At 41.4% G+C, this 17,266-nt stretch overlaps 1 protein-coding gene across 2 annotated transcripts in view; it reads left to right on the top strand.

The window, feature by feature from the left end:
- Nucleotides 1-16,851, top strand: part of si:dkey-37g12.1 (atrial natriuretic peptide receptor 1) — a 33,849-nt gene extending 16,998 nt beyond the window's left edge. For both annotated transcript variants that reach the window (XM_055923820.1, XM_055923821.1), the window contains exons 21-27: nucleotides 2,562-2,705; nucleotides 3,095-3,218; nucleotides 10,126-10,194; nucleotides 10,733-10,907; nucleotides 11,129-11,227; nucleotides 11,742-11,833; nucleotides 12,527-16,851. In XM_055923820.1, the coding sequence (XP_055779795.1) occupies nucleotides 2,562-2,705; nucleotides 3,095-3,218; nucleotides 10,126-10,194; nucleotides 10,733-10,907; nucleotides 11,129-11,227; nucleotides 11,742-11,833; nucleotides 12,527-12,574 (751 nt within the window). In that variant the 3' untranslated portion in view covers nucleotides 12,575-16,851. The remainder of the gene's footprint in view (nucleotides 1-2,561; nucleotides 2,706-3,094; nucleotides 3,219-10,125; nucleotides 10,195-10,732; nucleotides 10,908-11,128; nucleotides 11,228-11,741; nucleotides 11,834-12,526) is intronic.
- The last annotated feature ends 415 nt before the right edge of the window (nucleotides 16,852-17,266 follow it).

Here is a 17,266-nt window from a genome sequence, read left to right as displayed (position 1 = left end):
AGCAAGTCTAAGAAGCGGTAGATCTATTCTATGTGCGCTATGTCTATGGTTCCCATTCTTGAGTTTCATTTTTGCGTCTTTTACTTTCGGTTTTGTATATCAGCTTCAAACAGCTGAAAATACAATCATTTTGATTATAGGAAAGATACAGTATTTTACAGCGGTTTAGATGGTACAATGATTCTCTACACTATATATACTTGCTTGTTTTGTCACATAAATTGAAATAAGGTGAACTACTTGAATTTTAGCAACCAGGAAATGGCAGAGTGATTTCTGCATCGTGCATCTTTAAATCTTTTGTCTTGCCCATTCACCCTCTTAATGGCACACACACACAATCCATGTCTCAATTGTCTCAAGGCTTAAAAATCCTTCTTTAACCTGTCTCCTCCCTTTTCATCTACACTGGTTGAAGTGAATTTAACAAGTGGATTCACCTGGTGAGCCTGTCACGGAATGAGCAGGTGTTCCTAATGTTTTGTACACTCAGTGTATATCAAAGATGTCCGAACAAGAACACAGTGATACAGTATTGTAACAAGATGTTTGAAGATCTTGTCGGTTCAACGCCACAACTCCGACCGTAAGATAGGATGTTTATTTTTTATTGTTGCAGTTCCAGTTCAGTTTGACAACTCTACTTGTGTGTTAAGTACCCTGTGCTCCCTCTAAATGTTGTAGTGTTAAGAACAATAAAGGCTCTGTTGGGACTGAAGATCTCTGAGAGGGCCGTTGGGCACGTTACACACAGACTGGGTTCAAATAATATTTGTTTTCTTTCAGACACTTTATCCGTGCATGCTTGGCACAATAGAACCAATAAAATTGTCCCAAAATGTTCAACTGGCACTGCAGGCAGGCTGAAGCAAACGCTCAGCGTATTTGAATAGTAAACAAATACTATTTGAACCCAGGTGCTGCACTAGGAAAGAACAACAGAGAGTTGTGGAGTGGCGGAGGCTCCATTATACAGGTTACGGATAAAACAGGGCAGACTCCTGGGAAAGAGAGGGAAAGAGAGAGACATGCAGTGCAGCATACACACACAACACACACACGCACACACACACACACACACACACACACACACACACACACACACACACACACACACACACACACACACACACACACACACACACACACACACACACACACACACACACACACACACACACACACACACACACACACACACACACACACACACACAGTCTCTAGGGACAGGCACTGTCAGCATGCATCACGACATTAATCCTGCTCAGAGATAGAGGGAGGGAGAGAAAAAGAAAGGAGGAGAAGGTAGCATGGGGAGCAACAGATAAGGAGACGAGAGGTGCAGAGGAAGTACACACGCATATCCATGTGACAACCAACCCAACTTCCTTTGAGCATCCAACTAATACCCTTTCCCGTAGTGTGTGCACCTTCATCTGTGCATGTGTGCATGTGCCATTGTCTGTGTTTGTTTGTGTGTGTGTTTCTGAGTGCATACTGTATGTGTGTATGTTTTTGTGTGTGCATGCATGTACAGTGCATTAAGAAAGTATTCAGACCCGTTCCCTTTTCCTACATTTTGTTACGTTACAGCCTTGTTCTAAAATGGATAAAATAAATAAACATCTCATCAATCTACAAACAATACCCCATAATGTCAAAGCGAACACAGGTTTTTAGATTTTTTTGCAAATGTATTAAACAGAAAAAAACAGAAATACCTTATTTCCATAAGTATTGGAAACAAGACTCTATGATCTGATGAAACCAAGATTGAACTCTTTGGCCTGAAGGCCAAGTGTCACGTCTGGAGGAAACCTTGTGTGTGGTTTGTGTGGTGGTGTGGTGGTGGCAGAATCATGCTGTGGGGATCGTTTTCAGAGGCAGGGACTGGTAGACTCGTCAGGACCGAGGGAAAGATTAACGGAGCAAAGTACAGAGAGATCCTTGATGAAAACCTGCTCCAGAGCATTCAGGACCTCAGACTGGTGCGAAAGTTCACCTTCCAACAGGACAATGACCAACTGTCCACAGCCAAGACAACGCAGGAGTGGCTTCGGGATGAGTCTCTGAATGTCCTTGAGTGGCCTAGCCAGAACCCGGACTTGAACCCGATCGAACATCTCTGGAGATACCTGAAAATAGCTGTTCAGCGACGTTCCCTGTCCAACCTGACAGAGCTTGAGAGGATCTGCAAAGAAGAATGGGAAAAACTCTCCAAATACAGGTGTGCCAAGCTTGTAGCGTCATACCCAAGAAGACTCGAGGCTGTAATCACTGCCAAAGTTGCTTCAACAAAGTGCTGAGTAAAGGGTCTGAATACTTATGTTAATGTGATATTTAACTTTTTTATTCTTTATAAACTAGAAATAAATTATACAAACCTGTTTTTGCTTTGTCATTATGGGGTATTGTGTGTAGATTGATTGAAAAGAATAAGGCGGTAATGTAGCAAAATGTGGAAAAGGTCGAGGGGTCTGAATACTTTCCGAATGCACTGTATCCGTTTGTGCTGCACATGTCTGTGTTATCTGCTCATGTACATGTGTGTCACCCACCAGCGTGGGGGAGAACATTCTGGATGACCTGCTGTCCCGCATGGAGCAGTATGCCACCAACCTGGAGGAGGTGGTCAGCGAGCGCACCGCCCAGCTCCTGGAGGAGAAGAGGAGGGCCGAGGGCCTCCTCACTCAGATGTTGCCACGGTAACACACTCCTACACACACTTGTCTCCTTTCGGTTTCGATGCAGATGAGGAAAGAAGGTTTGTTGATTGTAAACGAGCAACCTTTTTTTTTATATATCTCCTGTCTATATTTCTCTCTTTGTGTCTGTCTTTCTTTTTTGCCGTGTTCATGTCTGCCTCTCATTTGGCTAGCAGCCTGTCTTGTGGACACCTGGGTGGGGGTGGATGACAACATGACCTTGTGTATATGGAACACCAGAGTATCACTGTCCACTTTTAGAAGCAGTGCAAAGTTCATGCGATCCCTCCATGTGTGTGTGTGTGTGTGTGTGTGTGTGTGTGTGTGTGTGTGTGAGTGCTTCTGTCTGTCTGTGTGTGTCTGTTTATATTTGGTTTCTGTATTTATAGATCGGTGGCTGTCCAGCTGATTGCTGGGAAGACGGTGCGGGCGGAAACCTACGACTCTGTCACCATCTATTTCAGTGACATCGAAGGATTCACCGCCATGTCGGCCAGTCTCACGCCAATGCAGGTAGTCAGATGACCTTGAACTTCCTGTCTCCGCACACTGAAAGGGGAACTAGATTTTGAGGGTGCCTGTGTCTAAAATGGGGGTTATAGGGCTCTGGTCAATGTAGTGCACTATATAGGGCAGTGGTATTCAAACTATTCGAATAGCGGAAACCTGGGGACCCAGATCTCATGACACAACCTTAAAATCGATACATTTTGATTTTTACATCAACAAATAACCTTCAATTCAATGCATTCTCAAACATTTTTGTATATTGCCTTGCTCTTGTTACTTTCCCCCTAAATTATATATTTTTTATTTGGCGATCAAGACAAAAAGATATCCGCCATATTGTGCAGTCAACAGAAGTCAGAAATAACATTATAAATATTCACTTACCGTTGATGATCTTCATCAGAATGCACTCCCAGGAATCCCAGTTCCACAATAAATGTTTGATTTGTTCGATAATGTCCATCATTTATGTCCAAATAGTTACTTTTGTTAGCGCGTTTGGTAAACAAATCAAAACTCACGATGCGCGTTCACTAGTTGCAGACAAAATGTCAAAAAGTTCCGTTACAGTCCGTAGAAACATGTCAAACGATGTATAGAATCAATCTTTAGGATGTTTTTAACATAAATCTTCAATAATGTTCCAACCGGAGAATTCCTTTGTCTTCAGAAAAAGCAAATGGAACCTCTCATGTGAATGCGCGTGACCAGCTCCTGGCACTCTGCCAGACCTCTGACTCAAACCCCTCTCATTCAGCCCCCCTTTACAGTAGAAGCCTCAAACAAGTTTCTAAAGATGGTTGACATCTAGTGGAAGCCTTAGGAAGTGCAACATGACCAATATCCCACTGTATCTTCAATAAGGAGTGAGTTGAAAATCGACCAACCTCAGATTTCTCACTTCCTGGTTGGATTTTTTCTCAGGTTTTTGCCTGCTATATGAGTTCTGTTATACTCACAGACATCATTCAAATAGTTTAGAAACTTCAGAGTGTTTTCTATCCAAATATACTAATAATATGCATATATTAGCAACTGGGACTGAGGAGCAGGCAGTTTACTCTGGGCACCTCTGGGCACCTTATTCATCCAAGCTACTCAATACTGCCCCCAGCCATAAGAAGTTAAGTGTCAGTAAGTGTTCAAACCAAAGTCCAAGTACTCAAAAGTGGAGCTGCAGTTTTAGTGGTAAGCAAGTATCTTTCGCATTGGAGAGAGGTCTGGGAGGGAGCGTATTCTGAAACGGACATCAAAACACATCATAAGACGTTCATAATACATTACAAACACATTCATAGGGCGTTCATATCACATTGTAAGACATTCATAACATTAAAAGGCATTCGTAACACATTCATAAGACATCAAAAGACATTCGTAACACATCGAAGACATTGCAGAAACACTGTTCTCTTTTATTTGAACAGCAGCTGGAACAGGATACATCCTTCCTCACATTAAGCTAGTTTTTCCTGTAGCTTTCTGCATGAAAGATTAGTACCCTTTTCACACTATTGACCGACCCGAATGGTACTGTGCTGGCTGGGACATTTTCTTCTCACAATGTCCTTTCCCACACAGTTCCGAATCCGGCATCTATGCTTAGCTCTTCTCAGTAGTGTCTGCATAGATGCACATACTGTCTACATCTCAAACATCCCATCTATTGCCATACTTTTGACCAGAACCCTATGGACACTCCTCAAAAGTAGTACACTAAATAGAGAATATGGTGCCATTTGGGACGCAGCCATTGGCTGTAGTTAAACGATACCGTAGCATACTATGGTAAAAGGGATACAGACAGACAGTGTATTGATATGTCCCCTGGGGGCTGGTGCTATTACTGGGTCAGTCACTTGTAACCTAAGGTGTCCGACTCAAACACAGAGTGGAACTGACGCGTAGACGCATGCTATTTCTGGATGTAACACACACAGCTGCATCTCAGCGGAAAATGTTTGTCCACCTCCATGTATATTTGTGTGTGTGTGTGCAGTAGCGGTGCTGAGGTAAAATCTATGGGGAAGCCAAGCCAGTAAAAAAAAGCCATATTACAACCTATGTTGTGGTATTTGTGCCGTTTGCTCTATAACCCATTAGTTCACATGCCACCGTGATATACAATAAGGCCGTGACAACAAAAAGAGAACGGTCACACAGTGGAGGAATAAATTCAACTGCAGATAGGTCACAAAACTGGAGAGCAACATCTGTCCGGTGAAGTCCACCAAGCAAATATTGCATGTAACGAACAGTTATATGACCTGTAACATGGCCAAGCAAGTTCATGTTTTCGACAGTTTACTAAACAACTACTGATTTACAGTGCCTTTGTTATGTTACAGGCGTATTCTAAAATGGATAAAAAATATATATACATGTCAGCAATCTACACACAATACCCCATAATGACAAAGCAATTTTTGTTTTTTTTGTTTTAACAGAAATAGATTATTTACATAAATATTAAGACCCTTTGCTATGCGACTCGAAATTGAGCTCAGGTGCAACCTGTTTCCATTGATCATCCTTGAGATGGTCCTACAAGTTGATTGGAGTCCACCTGTGTTAAATTCAATTGATTGGACATGATTTGGAAAGGAGCACAACTGTCTATAAAAGGTACCACAGTTGTCAGTGCATATCACAGCAAAAACAAAGGCATGAAGTCGAAGGAATTGTGGGTAGAGCTCCGAGACAGGAGCTCCGAGACAGGAGCTTCCCTATGAACAATCGGGGAAGAAGGGCTTTGGTCAGGGAGATGACTAAGAACCCGATGGAGCTCTAGAGTTCCTCTGTGGAGATGGGAAAACCTTCCAGAAGGACAACCATCTCTGCACCATTCCACCAATCAGGCCTTTATGGTAGAGTGGCCAGACGGAAGCCACTCCTCAGTAAAAGGCACCTGACAGCCCACTTGGAGTTTGCCAAAAGGCACCTAAAACATGATTCTCTGGTCTGATGAAACCAAGATGGAACTCTTTGGCCTGAATGCCAAGCATCAAGTCTGTTACTACGGTGAAGCATGGTGGTGGCAGCATCATGCTATGTGGATATTTTTCAGCGGCAGGGACTGGGAGACTAGTCAGGATCGAGGGAAAGATGAATGGAGCAAAGTACAGAGAGATCCTTGATGAAAACCTGTTCCTGAGTGCTCAGGACCTCAGACTGGGGCGAAGGTTCACCTTCCAACAGGAAAACGACCCTAAGCACACAGCCAAGACAACGCAGGAGTGGCTTCGGGACAAGTCTCTGAATGTCCTTGAGTGGCCCAGCCAGAGCCCGGACTTGAACCCGATCGAACATCTCTGCAGAGACCTGGAAATAGCTGTGCAGCAACTCTCCCAATCCAACCTGACAGAGCTTGAGAGGATCTATAGAGAAGAATGGAAGAAACTACACAAATACAGGTGTGCCAAGCTTGTAGCATCATACCCAAAGAGACTCGAGGCTGTAGTCGCTGCCAAAGGTGCTTCAAAGTGCTGAGGAAAGAGTTTGAATGATAAATTAGCAAACATTTCTAAAAACCTGTTTGCTTTTTTTTCATAATGGGGTGTTATGTGTAGATTGATGATGGGAAAAAACTATTCAATCTATTTTAGAATAAGTCTATAACATAACAAAATGTAGAAAAGTCTAGGGGTCTGAATACTTTCTGAAAGGCACTGTATGCCTGCTGGAGTTACCGCAAGTCAGCACAAAGACAACAGGAGCACTGCCTCTGCTATTCCAGCACTATTCACACTTAAACATTTAACATCATCAAATCGACAAGGCTATATATGTTTAGTTTAATACGTTGAAAACAAAACTTAATGATCCCAAAAACAATTTAGTCCAATTAGTGTTGCTAAATATCACTTGGCTGTCCATGGTACTGATTTCTCTCTCTCTCTGTGTGTGTGTGTGTGTGTGTGTGCTTGCGTGCGCAAGTAAAACCATTTTTATTGACTCACCTACCTGTAGACTAGTTGAACGCCAATGCCATCCTCCTTTCTTTAATGTTGGCAAAACGGTCTATGGTTCTGTCGTACAGTATGATTTTACTTTTAGTTTTCAAAGGCTACCTAGATAAAATGCCTGCTAGCCTAACTTACTCGCATGGGCAACAATCAACCAGCTAAGTTAACTAGCTAGTTAACGTGACCCTACTAGGCAGTCTGCCTGAACTAATAACACACAAACAATAGGTTTTTTTTGTCTTTATTGAACACAAGGTGTAAACATTCACAGTGCAGTTGTAACGGCAGTCCTCCTCCTCTTCATCAGATGAGGAGGAGTAGTGATTGAACCAAGGCGCAGCGTAGTGAAATGACATGATTTATTGAACACGACGGAAAAACAAACTAAACTTGCATAAACAAACAAAACAAATAAACGATGCAGACAGACCTGAACGACGAACTTACATATAACGTGAAGAACGCAATGAACAGGAACAGACTACATAAAACGAACAAACCGCAAACAGTCCCGTATGGTGCAAACATATACACAGACACAGGAGACAACCACCCACAACGAACACTGTGAAAACGCCTACCTAAATATGACTCTTAATTAGAGGAACGCCAAACACCTGCCTCTAATTAAGAGCCATACCAGGCAACCCAATAAACCAACACAGAAACAGAAAACATAGAATGCCCACCCAAACTCACGTCCTGACCAACTAACACATAAAACTAACAGAAATAGGTCAGGAACGTGACAGCAGTGTGGAAAAAGTATGTGAACCCTTGGATTTAATAACTGGTTAACCTCAACCAAACGTTTTCTGTAGATGCGGATCAGACCTGCACAAAGTTCAGAAGGAATTTTGGACCATTCCTCTTTACAAAACTGTTTCAGTTCAGCAATATTCTTGGGATGTCTGGTGTGAACTGCTCTCTTGAGGTCATAACACAGCATCTCAATCAGGTTGAGGTCAGGACTGGGCCACTCCAGAAGGTTTATTTTCTTCTATTGAAGCCATTCTGTTGTTGATTTACTTCTGTGTTTTGGGACGTTGTCTTGTTGCATCACCCAACTTCTGTTGGGCTTTAATTGGCAGACAGATAGCCTAACATCCTCCTGCAAAACGTCTTGATAAACTTGGGAATTCATTTTTCTGTCGATGATAGCAAGCTGTCCAGGCCCTGAGGCAGTAAAGCAGCCCCAAACCATGATGCTCCCTCCACCATACTTTACAGTTGGGATGAGGTTTTGATGTTGGTGTGCTGTGCCTTTTTTTCTCCACACAGTGTTGTGTGTTCCTTCTAAACAACTCAACTGTAGTTTCATCTGTCCACAGAATATGTTGCCAGTAGCAATGTTTATTTTGGAGAGCAGTGGCTTCTTCCATGGTGTCCTCCTATGAACCCCATTCTTTTTAAAATGTTTTACGTATCGTGGACTCATCAACAGAGATGTTAGCATGTTCCAGAGATTTCTGTAAGTCTTTAGCTGACACTCTAGCATTCTTCTTAACCTCATTGAGCATTCTGCGCTGTGCAGTCATCTTTGCAGGACGGCCACTCCTAGGGAGGGTAGCAACAGTGCTGAACTTTCTCCATTTATAGACAATTCGTCTTACCGTGGACTGATGAACATCAAGGCTTTTAAAGATAATTTTGTAACCCTTTTCAGCTTTATGCAAGTCAACAATTCTTAATCTTAGGTCTTCAAAGATCTCTTTTGTTCGAGGCATGATTCACATCAGGCAATGCTTCTTGTGAATAGCAAACTCAAATTTTGTGAGTTTGTTATGGAGCAAGGTAGCTCTAACCAACATCTCCAATCTCGTCTCATTGATTGGACTCCAGGTTAGCTGACTCCTGACTCCAATTAGCTTTTGGAGAAGTCCTTAGCCTAGGTTTTCACATACTTTTCCCAACCTACACTGTGAATGTTTAAATGATGTATTCAATATAGAAAAGAAAAATACAATAATTTGTGTGTTATTAGTTTAAACACACTATGTTTGTCTTTTGTTGTGACTTAGATGAAGATCAGATCAAATATGATGACCAATGTATACAGAAATACAGGTCATTTCAAAGGGTTCACATACTTTTTCTTGCCACTGTACATAATTAACTTCCATAATCTCAGGCCAGTGGCACAATATATGAATTTATGGTTGGATCAGAATCTCTGTCATAATCATTGGCCTGGACAGAGAATGAAGTCAAAACCACAAGGCCAAATCCACATCTCAATCCATGGCTTAGGAATAGGCCGATTTAGCAAGCTAGCTACTGCAGGACATCAACACAAGCAGACCAGAAACAGACAAGTTTTTTTGACAATTATAATGTTTTGCTTCGGATGTGATTTGATTGGTGTGAAGCCAAATCCAAACTGACCTCTCTTGGGGGGCGATTTGCTGCGCCAGGACAACCCACAGTTGAGCTCAGCTCAATGCTGATTGGCTAATTATTTTATATATTTTTTTCTCAAGGGAGGCCAAATGAAAATTATGAAAACATGAAAACACAGAGAGATGAAAGAGAAATTATTATTAATACATTTTTATTGATACATTTTTTGAGGAGGCATGGCTTCCCTTGGCAACCATGAATACACGCCGCTGTGTGTGTGTGTGTGTGTGTGTGTGTGTGTGTGTGTGTGTGTGTGTGTGTGTGTATGCATATATAGGATCTTAATTTGATCACCCTGTTGCGGAAGAACAGGAAATGTAAAACTTGTAGTGTATTTGAGGTTTAAAAAGGCTACTGAAGTATGTAATCAACCCCTACAATTATGTCTATTAATTATAATACACATAATAATTCACATTTCTGGTTACTGTGGGATTATTTTCCTGCTGTAGCGAACTGGCTCAAATTAAGATTTTACGTCTGCGTCCATGCATGTGGGATGAGACCGAAAAATTCCTCAATGCTGAAAGTTTCTTTCCCTTTAGGTGGTGAACGTGCTGAATGACCTGTACACGTACTTTGACAATATCATCGACCACCACGATGTTTACAAGGTAGACCAACAATCTACAGATGTAGGATCTTAATTTGATCACTATTTTGTTGCTGAGAATGTTCCAGCAAAGCAGGAAATGCAAACTTGTAGTGTATTTGAAAGGGCTTCTAAAGTTTGCATTTCCACTTTGAAATTTCAGACTTGACTTCCCCTAATGAAAAATGTATAAACCCCTACACAAATGTCCATCAATTATAATCCACATATTAATTCACATTTGCTCAAATTAAGATCCTACATCTATATTGCTTGTTATATGGTTTCCATGTGTTTGATGCCATTCCATAGCTCCGTTCCAGCCATTATTGGGAGCCGTTCTCCCCTCATCAGCCTCCTGTGCTGTATAGATTGTAAATGTACTGTTCAATGTGTGTAATGTTGTATGCATGTAATATGGCTGTTTTTAACTTTTTACCCTGTACGCCAGAGTGCTGATGTCTAATTGTCAAAAATGATCTTATCTCCTTGATCTGAGTGGGATCGACATGGACTACTGTACCAACAAAATGGATGACCTTTACCATCCCCTTTTTCAGGTGGAGACCATTGGCGACGCGTACATGGTGGTATCTGGCCTGCCCATTAGAAACGGGGACGACCATGCGAAGGAGATCGCCCGCATGTCTCTGGCAGTGGTGCGGGGCATGAGACAGTACAACAGTCCACACGTGCCCCAGCAGCAACTCAAAGTCCGCATTGGACTCCACTCAGGTACAAAGCTCATCCTAAACTAAGATAAGGTGTTTCTTGTCCTTAAGACTACAGTTTAACGGTAGTAGATCATCTGCTGGGTTTCGTTGAAGTGTGGCGATTCGTCATGTAGAATCGTTGGGAAATGAACAGGAAACGGCGGCTGATGTCTTGTGGACAGAGGCGATTCTACATGACCTCGTCAGCACACCCTGTTTTGGCCTTTAAAATCTGTCTCTCAGGTCCATGTGTGGCTGGTGTAGTGGGACTGAAGATGCCCCGGTTCTGTTTGTTCGGAGACACAGTTAACACGGCCTCGCGGATGGAGTCGCACGGCTCACGTAAGCTCACGTCACTACCTTCGATACCGTCCAAAATGTCTCCCTTCACTCAAAATGTCTACAAGGAAAATATGCAAATCACATACAAATGAAGGCTTTTAGGAGTTAAAGCTGGAGTGCCTTCACTGCCTCGAATGAAATATATACTGTATATTTTATCGCCAAAAAGGAATATCATTTTTATTTTATTGCCTTTCATCCAAAGTGCACCCTTCCTAATACTCTGATAATGAACCCTCCATGCTACAGTAAGTAGCACTCCTACTACCACCAACCATTCTCTTCAGTATTCATTATGGCTCTGCGGTTCTCAAAGGTTCTTGAAACCACTGCATTCTGAATGGGTGAGTTTACCAAAATCAAAACCTAAGATTCCGTGTAGAGGGTCGGCACTCCAAAAAGAGAGTGGATATTTGATGCTATTTATTAATTTCAGAGGCAACAAGAGTAAAAGAAACATTATGGCTGTAAGGTCATCGTCAGTGTTTGTGAAAGTGTTTACTGTCCTCTTCAGCATTGAAGATCCATGTGAGCAGCTCCACTAAAGCTCTCCTGGACACATTTAGGACGTTCCGCTGTGAGCTGAGAGGAGACATCCACATAAAGGTACAGGAGCTTTTTACACACATAAATATCATAGAGGGACACTCTTCACTTACACACCCACAGCATCCTGCACTTAGGCCTACCTCTAAACCACCATCTTAGACATCAGCTAAATGAAATCATGGTTTCAAAAAGAACGGGTTGTCTTTTTAGGTTGTGACTTGTGAGCACAAAGACACATTTCCTGTGAGTTAATGGGCATTAAAGTACATCTTATCATAGATCATTAGTCGTTATCTTATATCATTAGTGATATAACCTGGGGATGTGTCCAAGTGAGAGGAGACAATTCTAAAAACTCTGATGTAATAACGTGATGCAAATGTGTTTCCCTTATAGCTTGGTGAGATGGCTTTAGGTATGTGCACTGGTTCAGGCTAACAAAGCATATACAAGTAGACCAATTCCGCCAGGACTTTGCAGATCATTCTGTAGATGGAGAAGAAGATAAATCAAAATGAAACAAATGGGTTATTGCTTTTTTGTATGACCCCTATCTCCTCTCATTTGTATCTATTAAGGAGGATACACAAAAGCATACCAAGTATGCAACATTTTTGTAAAGTTGCAGCCATTTTAGTTGATTGGCCACAGCTGGGGCATGGGATAAAAATAAGTTTGGCTGCTTTTTATATTGAAGGGAATTTCTAAGTTTCTCCTCTAAAAATGTTCCCTCTCTTTGTTTTATTGCAGGGGAAGGGGCTTGTGAGGACATTCTGGCTTTTGGGAGAAGACCAATGAAAATGTTATGTTTTCTGTAATTTGATTTAGTCCGTCTCTCAGAAGTAAAGATCCAATCTTAAAAAATAAAATCTGATATACAGTTGATGTCGGAAGTTTACATACACTTTGGTTGGAGTCATTAAAACTTGTTTTTCAACCACTCCACAAATTTCTTGTTAACAAACTATAGTTTTGGCAAGTTGGTTAGGACATCTACTTTGTGCATGACACAAGTCATTTTTCCAACAATTGTTCACAGACAGATTATTTCACTTATAATTCAATGTATCGCAATTCCAGTGGGTCAGAAGTTTACATACACTAAGTTGACTGTGTCATTAAACAGCTTGGAAAATTCCAGAAAATGATGTCATGGCTTTAGAAGCTTCTGATAGGCTAATTGACATCATTTGAGTCAATTGGAGGTGTACTTGTGGAAGTATTTCAAGGCCTACCTTCAAACTCAGTGCCTCTGCTTGACATCATGGTAAAACCAAAATAAATCAGCCAAGACCTCAGAAAAAAATTGTAGACCTCCACAAGTCTGGTTCATCCTTGGGAGCAATTTCCAAACGCCTGAAGGTACCACGTTCATCTGTACATACAATAGTACTCAAGTATAAACACCATGGGACCAAGCAGCCATCATACCGATCAGGAAGGAGACGTGTTCTGTCTCCTAGATATGAACGCACTTTGGTGCGAAAAGTGCAAATCAATCCCAGAACAACAGCAAAGGACTTTGTGAAGATGCTGGAGGAAACAGGTACAAAAGTATCTATTTCCACAGTTAAACAAGTCCTATATCGACATAACCTGAAAGGCCGCTCAGCAAGGACGAAGCCTATGCTCCAAAACCACCATAAAAAAGCCAGACTACGGTTTGCACTGCACATGGGGACAAAGATGCACTTTTTGGAGAAATGTCCTCTGGTCTGATGAAACAAAAATCGAATTGTTTGGCCATAATGAGCATCGTTAGGTTTGGAGGAAAAAGAGGGAGGCTTGCAAGCCGAAGAACACCATCCCAACCGTGAAGCACGGGGGTGGCAGCATTATGTTGTGGGGGTGCTTTGCTGCAGGAGGGACTGGTGCAGTTCACAAAATAGATGGCATATGACAAATGAAAATTATGTGGATATTTTGAAGCAACATCTCAAGACATCAGTCAGGAAGGGTCTTACAAATGGACAATGACCCCAAGCATACTTCCAAAGTTGTGGCAAAATGGCTTAAGGACAACAAAGTCAAGGTATTGGAGTGGCCATCACAAAGCCCTGACCTCAATCCTATAGAAAATGTGTGGGTAGAACTGAAAAAGCGTGTGCGAGCAGAGGCCTACAAACCTGACTCAGTTACACCAGCTCTGTCAGGAGGAATGAGACAGAATTCACCCAGCTTATTGTGGAAAGCTTGTGGAAGGCTGCCCAAAACATTTGACCCAAGTTAAACAATTTAAAGGCAATGCTACCAAATACGAATTGAGTGTATGTGAACTTCTGACCCACTGGGAATGTGATGAAAGAAATAAAAACTGAAATAAATCATTCTCTCTACTATTTTTCTGACATTTCACATTCTTAAAATAAAATGGTGATCCTAAACAGGGAATTTTTACTTGGATTAAATGTCAGGAATTGTGAAAAACTGAGTTTAAATGTATTTGGCTAAGGTGTATGTAAACTTCCGACTTCAACTGTATTTGTATGTACTGTAGCTTATTTCCATAATTTTTTTGTGGTTGCAATTTGTTGTTTGAGTGCAATGTCAAGGATCACTGAGCAAATGCTTATTCTTTGAAAAACCGATGTAATATCAAAATATCAAAGCTATCACCATTCCGATTCTTGGATGTTGTGTAATGTAATTTTCTCTACCTTTAGTTTTTTTTTTATGGCTTCTTATTTATTGGTTCACCTTTAAAGAGCCAACTCTATTCACTAGAGGTATTATATATTTCTACATTTTTTTAAATATATACAGTAAATCTTTTTTAAATCTTATGTAATCACAAAAAGAAAACAATCACGCTCATTGCTTTGTGTGTTCACAATACTTTCCAAGGGCATGGTCATTAATTTAAATATACTGTATATATATATTGTTTCACAAATGATTGATGTGTGAGACTCCAGTAGAGTGGAACATATCTGTTATATTATGTGATCCACTACATTTCTCACAACATTTCTTTGTTAAGAACCAATTTGGATAGATTACGCAACTAATGGAGCTCTTTTATTGAGCAGTGATAATGGTAATTTCACTCTGTGCCAGAGAGATAAGCTAGTTCAGCTTAGTTCACTTCCACAACGGGTGCAGCCTGTGTCAGCACATTTTAACGGAAAACATTGTTTATCATTGTTTTGACTCTGTGGCAGATCGTTAAGGAGAGATCAATCGTTAGGACTAAATTAGACTTGACAATAACAGGCCATTCAGGCCATTGACCGACAGCGCGCACACACACACACACACACACACACACACACACACACACACACACACACACACACACACACACACACACACACACACACACACACACACACACACACACACACACACACACACACACACACACACACACACACACACACACACACACACACACACAGCTAACCTTGTGGAGACATACAATTCAGTCCCATTCAAAATCCTATTTTCCCTAAACCCTAACCCTAACCCAAAAACCTAAACTTTATCCTAACCCTAAACCTAACCCTTGCCCCTAACCCTAACCCTACAACTAACCCTAGCTCCTAACCTTAATATTTAACTTAATTCTAACCCTAACACTAATTCTAACCTTAACCCTAAACCCCCTAGAAATAGCATTTGACCTTGTGGGGACTAACAAAATGTCCCCAGCTGGTCAACTTTTAGTTTGTTTACTATGTAGGGAATTCTGGTCCCCACAAGAATAGTTAAACACATCCACCCACCCACCCACACACACCCACACACACCCACACACACCCACACACACACACACACACACACACACACACACACACACACACACACACACACACACACACACACACACACACACACACACACACACACACACACACACACACACACGCTCACTCCACTGCTCTTCTATCAAGTACCTACCTAGGACCAGCTTGGTCATTAGGGCCACAACTAAAAGCTCTGGAGAGTGCAGTCTCTTAATTATCGCCTTGAAATGGCTTCAAAGATTGGATCTTAATGTTGTTTCCAATTACAGTTATTGAAAATAACTTCTTTTGATGCAGCATTCTTCTCTCTTGGCCTTCGCTGCTGGTTTCTATGTGGCAAAACAAAATAAAGGACTTTGGTCCTGTCCCATGTTATTTTGGTTTCTGTCAACGTGGTTTCATCTGACCATGCATCACCTTTCAAGACTCGTGATTTCCCAGGAAACGAGTGACTGACAAACAAAATCCGTCAATTTATTAAAGAAGATCAAGGAGAAATGTAAACAGATCAGCCAGGAGGTTTTGAGCTTGCCAATAGTTAGAGAGTGTATACCTGGAAAACAACAATTAGAAATGGCATGCACTGTGAAACGTTCAGTTTTACACTAGATTTGGCTAGCGTTCGGATAGCAGCTGGATGCTACATTGATTAATATGGCAAGTTAAGATCATGAAAGCTGCTATGTGACGTCCATAGACCATTTCTAAAGGGGAAATTACTCGTAAACTTTTACTTCCTGGTCCTCCTTCCTGTGATTGCCTTCCCTGAAATGGGCCGCTTTCCAAATGGCACCCTATTACCTCAGCCTGTGAATTGTAAGCACTATATAAGGAATCAAAAGTAGTGCATTATATAGGGAATATAGTCCCATTTGGAACGCAAACATAGTCCTACTGATGCAACTAAACTCCTAAGTCAGCGTTTCCCAAACTCGGTCCTGGGTACCCCAAAGGGTGCACCTTTTAGTGAGGGAGGAGGGACAGAGAGACAGATAAAGGTTAAAACCCTTACAAAAATGACTCATAACAGATGGCTTGAAAGGTTGCTCTGCATGCTTGAAGATTGTCCATTGAAAAGGTGATCCTAGTGTGTCATAGTCTAAGGTTCTTTTATTGATCTAAAATGCCAGGCTTTGTATTTCTTAAAGCAATACGTTCACACTCAGTGTGACTATTTAAAGGTGGCTCACTTGGACAGTTTTCTTTCTTGTCTACTGTTATGGTCTGGTCAGGTCTCAAACCTTTATTTAACGGTTCCCCAAAAAGATTTTTGATAAATGTTTTATTGAACATAAACCTTTATTAAACATTTACCTCCCCCCCCTTCAATGTGTGTTCTTTGATGTGTGTTCTTCAGAATATATACAGTATGTTAATAGGGGACGTTATTGCACCAACTATCGTTGTTTGGAGACGAGGACCAGTCTTCTGCTATCCTTGATTCAATACAGGTTTTAAGTCTGTGGAGTTGACATTTCATACGCATTAGGTGTCGGGTGGTACAGTACATCTAGTGTCCTTCCGAAATGGCACATTATTCCCTGCATATCCATAGGGCTATTGTCAAAAGTGCACCATGTAGTGAATCGGGTGCCATTTGGGACACAGTCCTAATAAAACTATTAATAATTAAGTACATGGAGGACCTTTAGCAGTTAGGAAATGTGTCACATTTTATATGATTGGATATTATGGAAGTGTGTCAAAGGAACGACTGCGGCTTAGTCTGCATGCAGCACTGTAT

The sequence above is a fragment of the Salvelinus fontinalis genome, chromosome 5 (genome assembly GCF_029448725.1).
Source record: "Salvelinus fontinalis isolate EN_2023a chromosome 5, ASM2944872v1, whole genome shotgun sequence".
Classification (NCBI taxonomy): domain Eukaryota; kingdom Metazoa; phylum Chordata; class Actinopteri; order Salmoniformes; family Salmonidae; genus Salvelinus; species Salvelinus fontinalis.
This window is presented reverse-complemented; position numbering and strand designations above follow the sequence as displayed.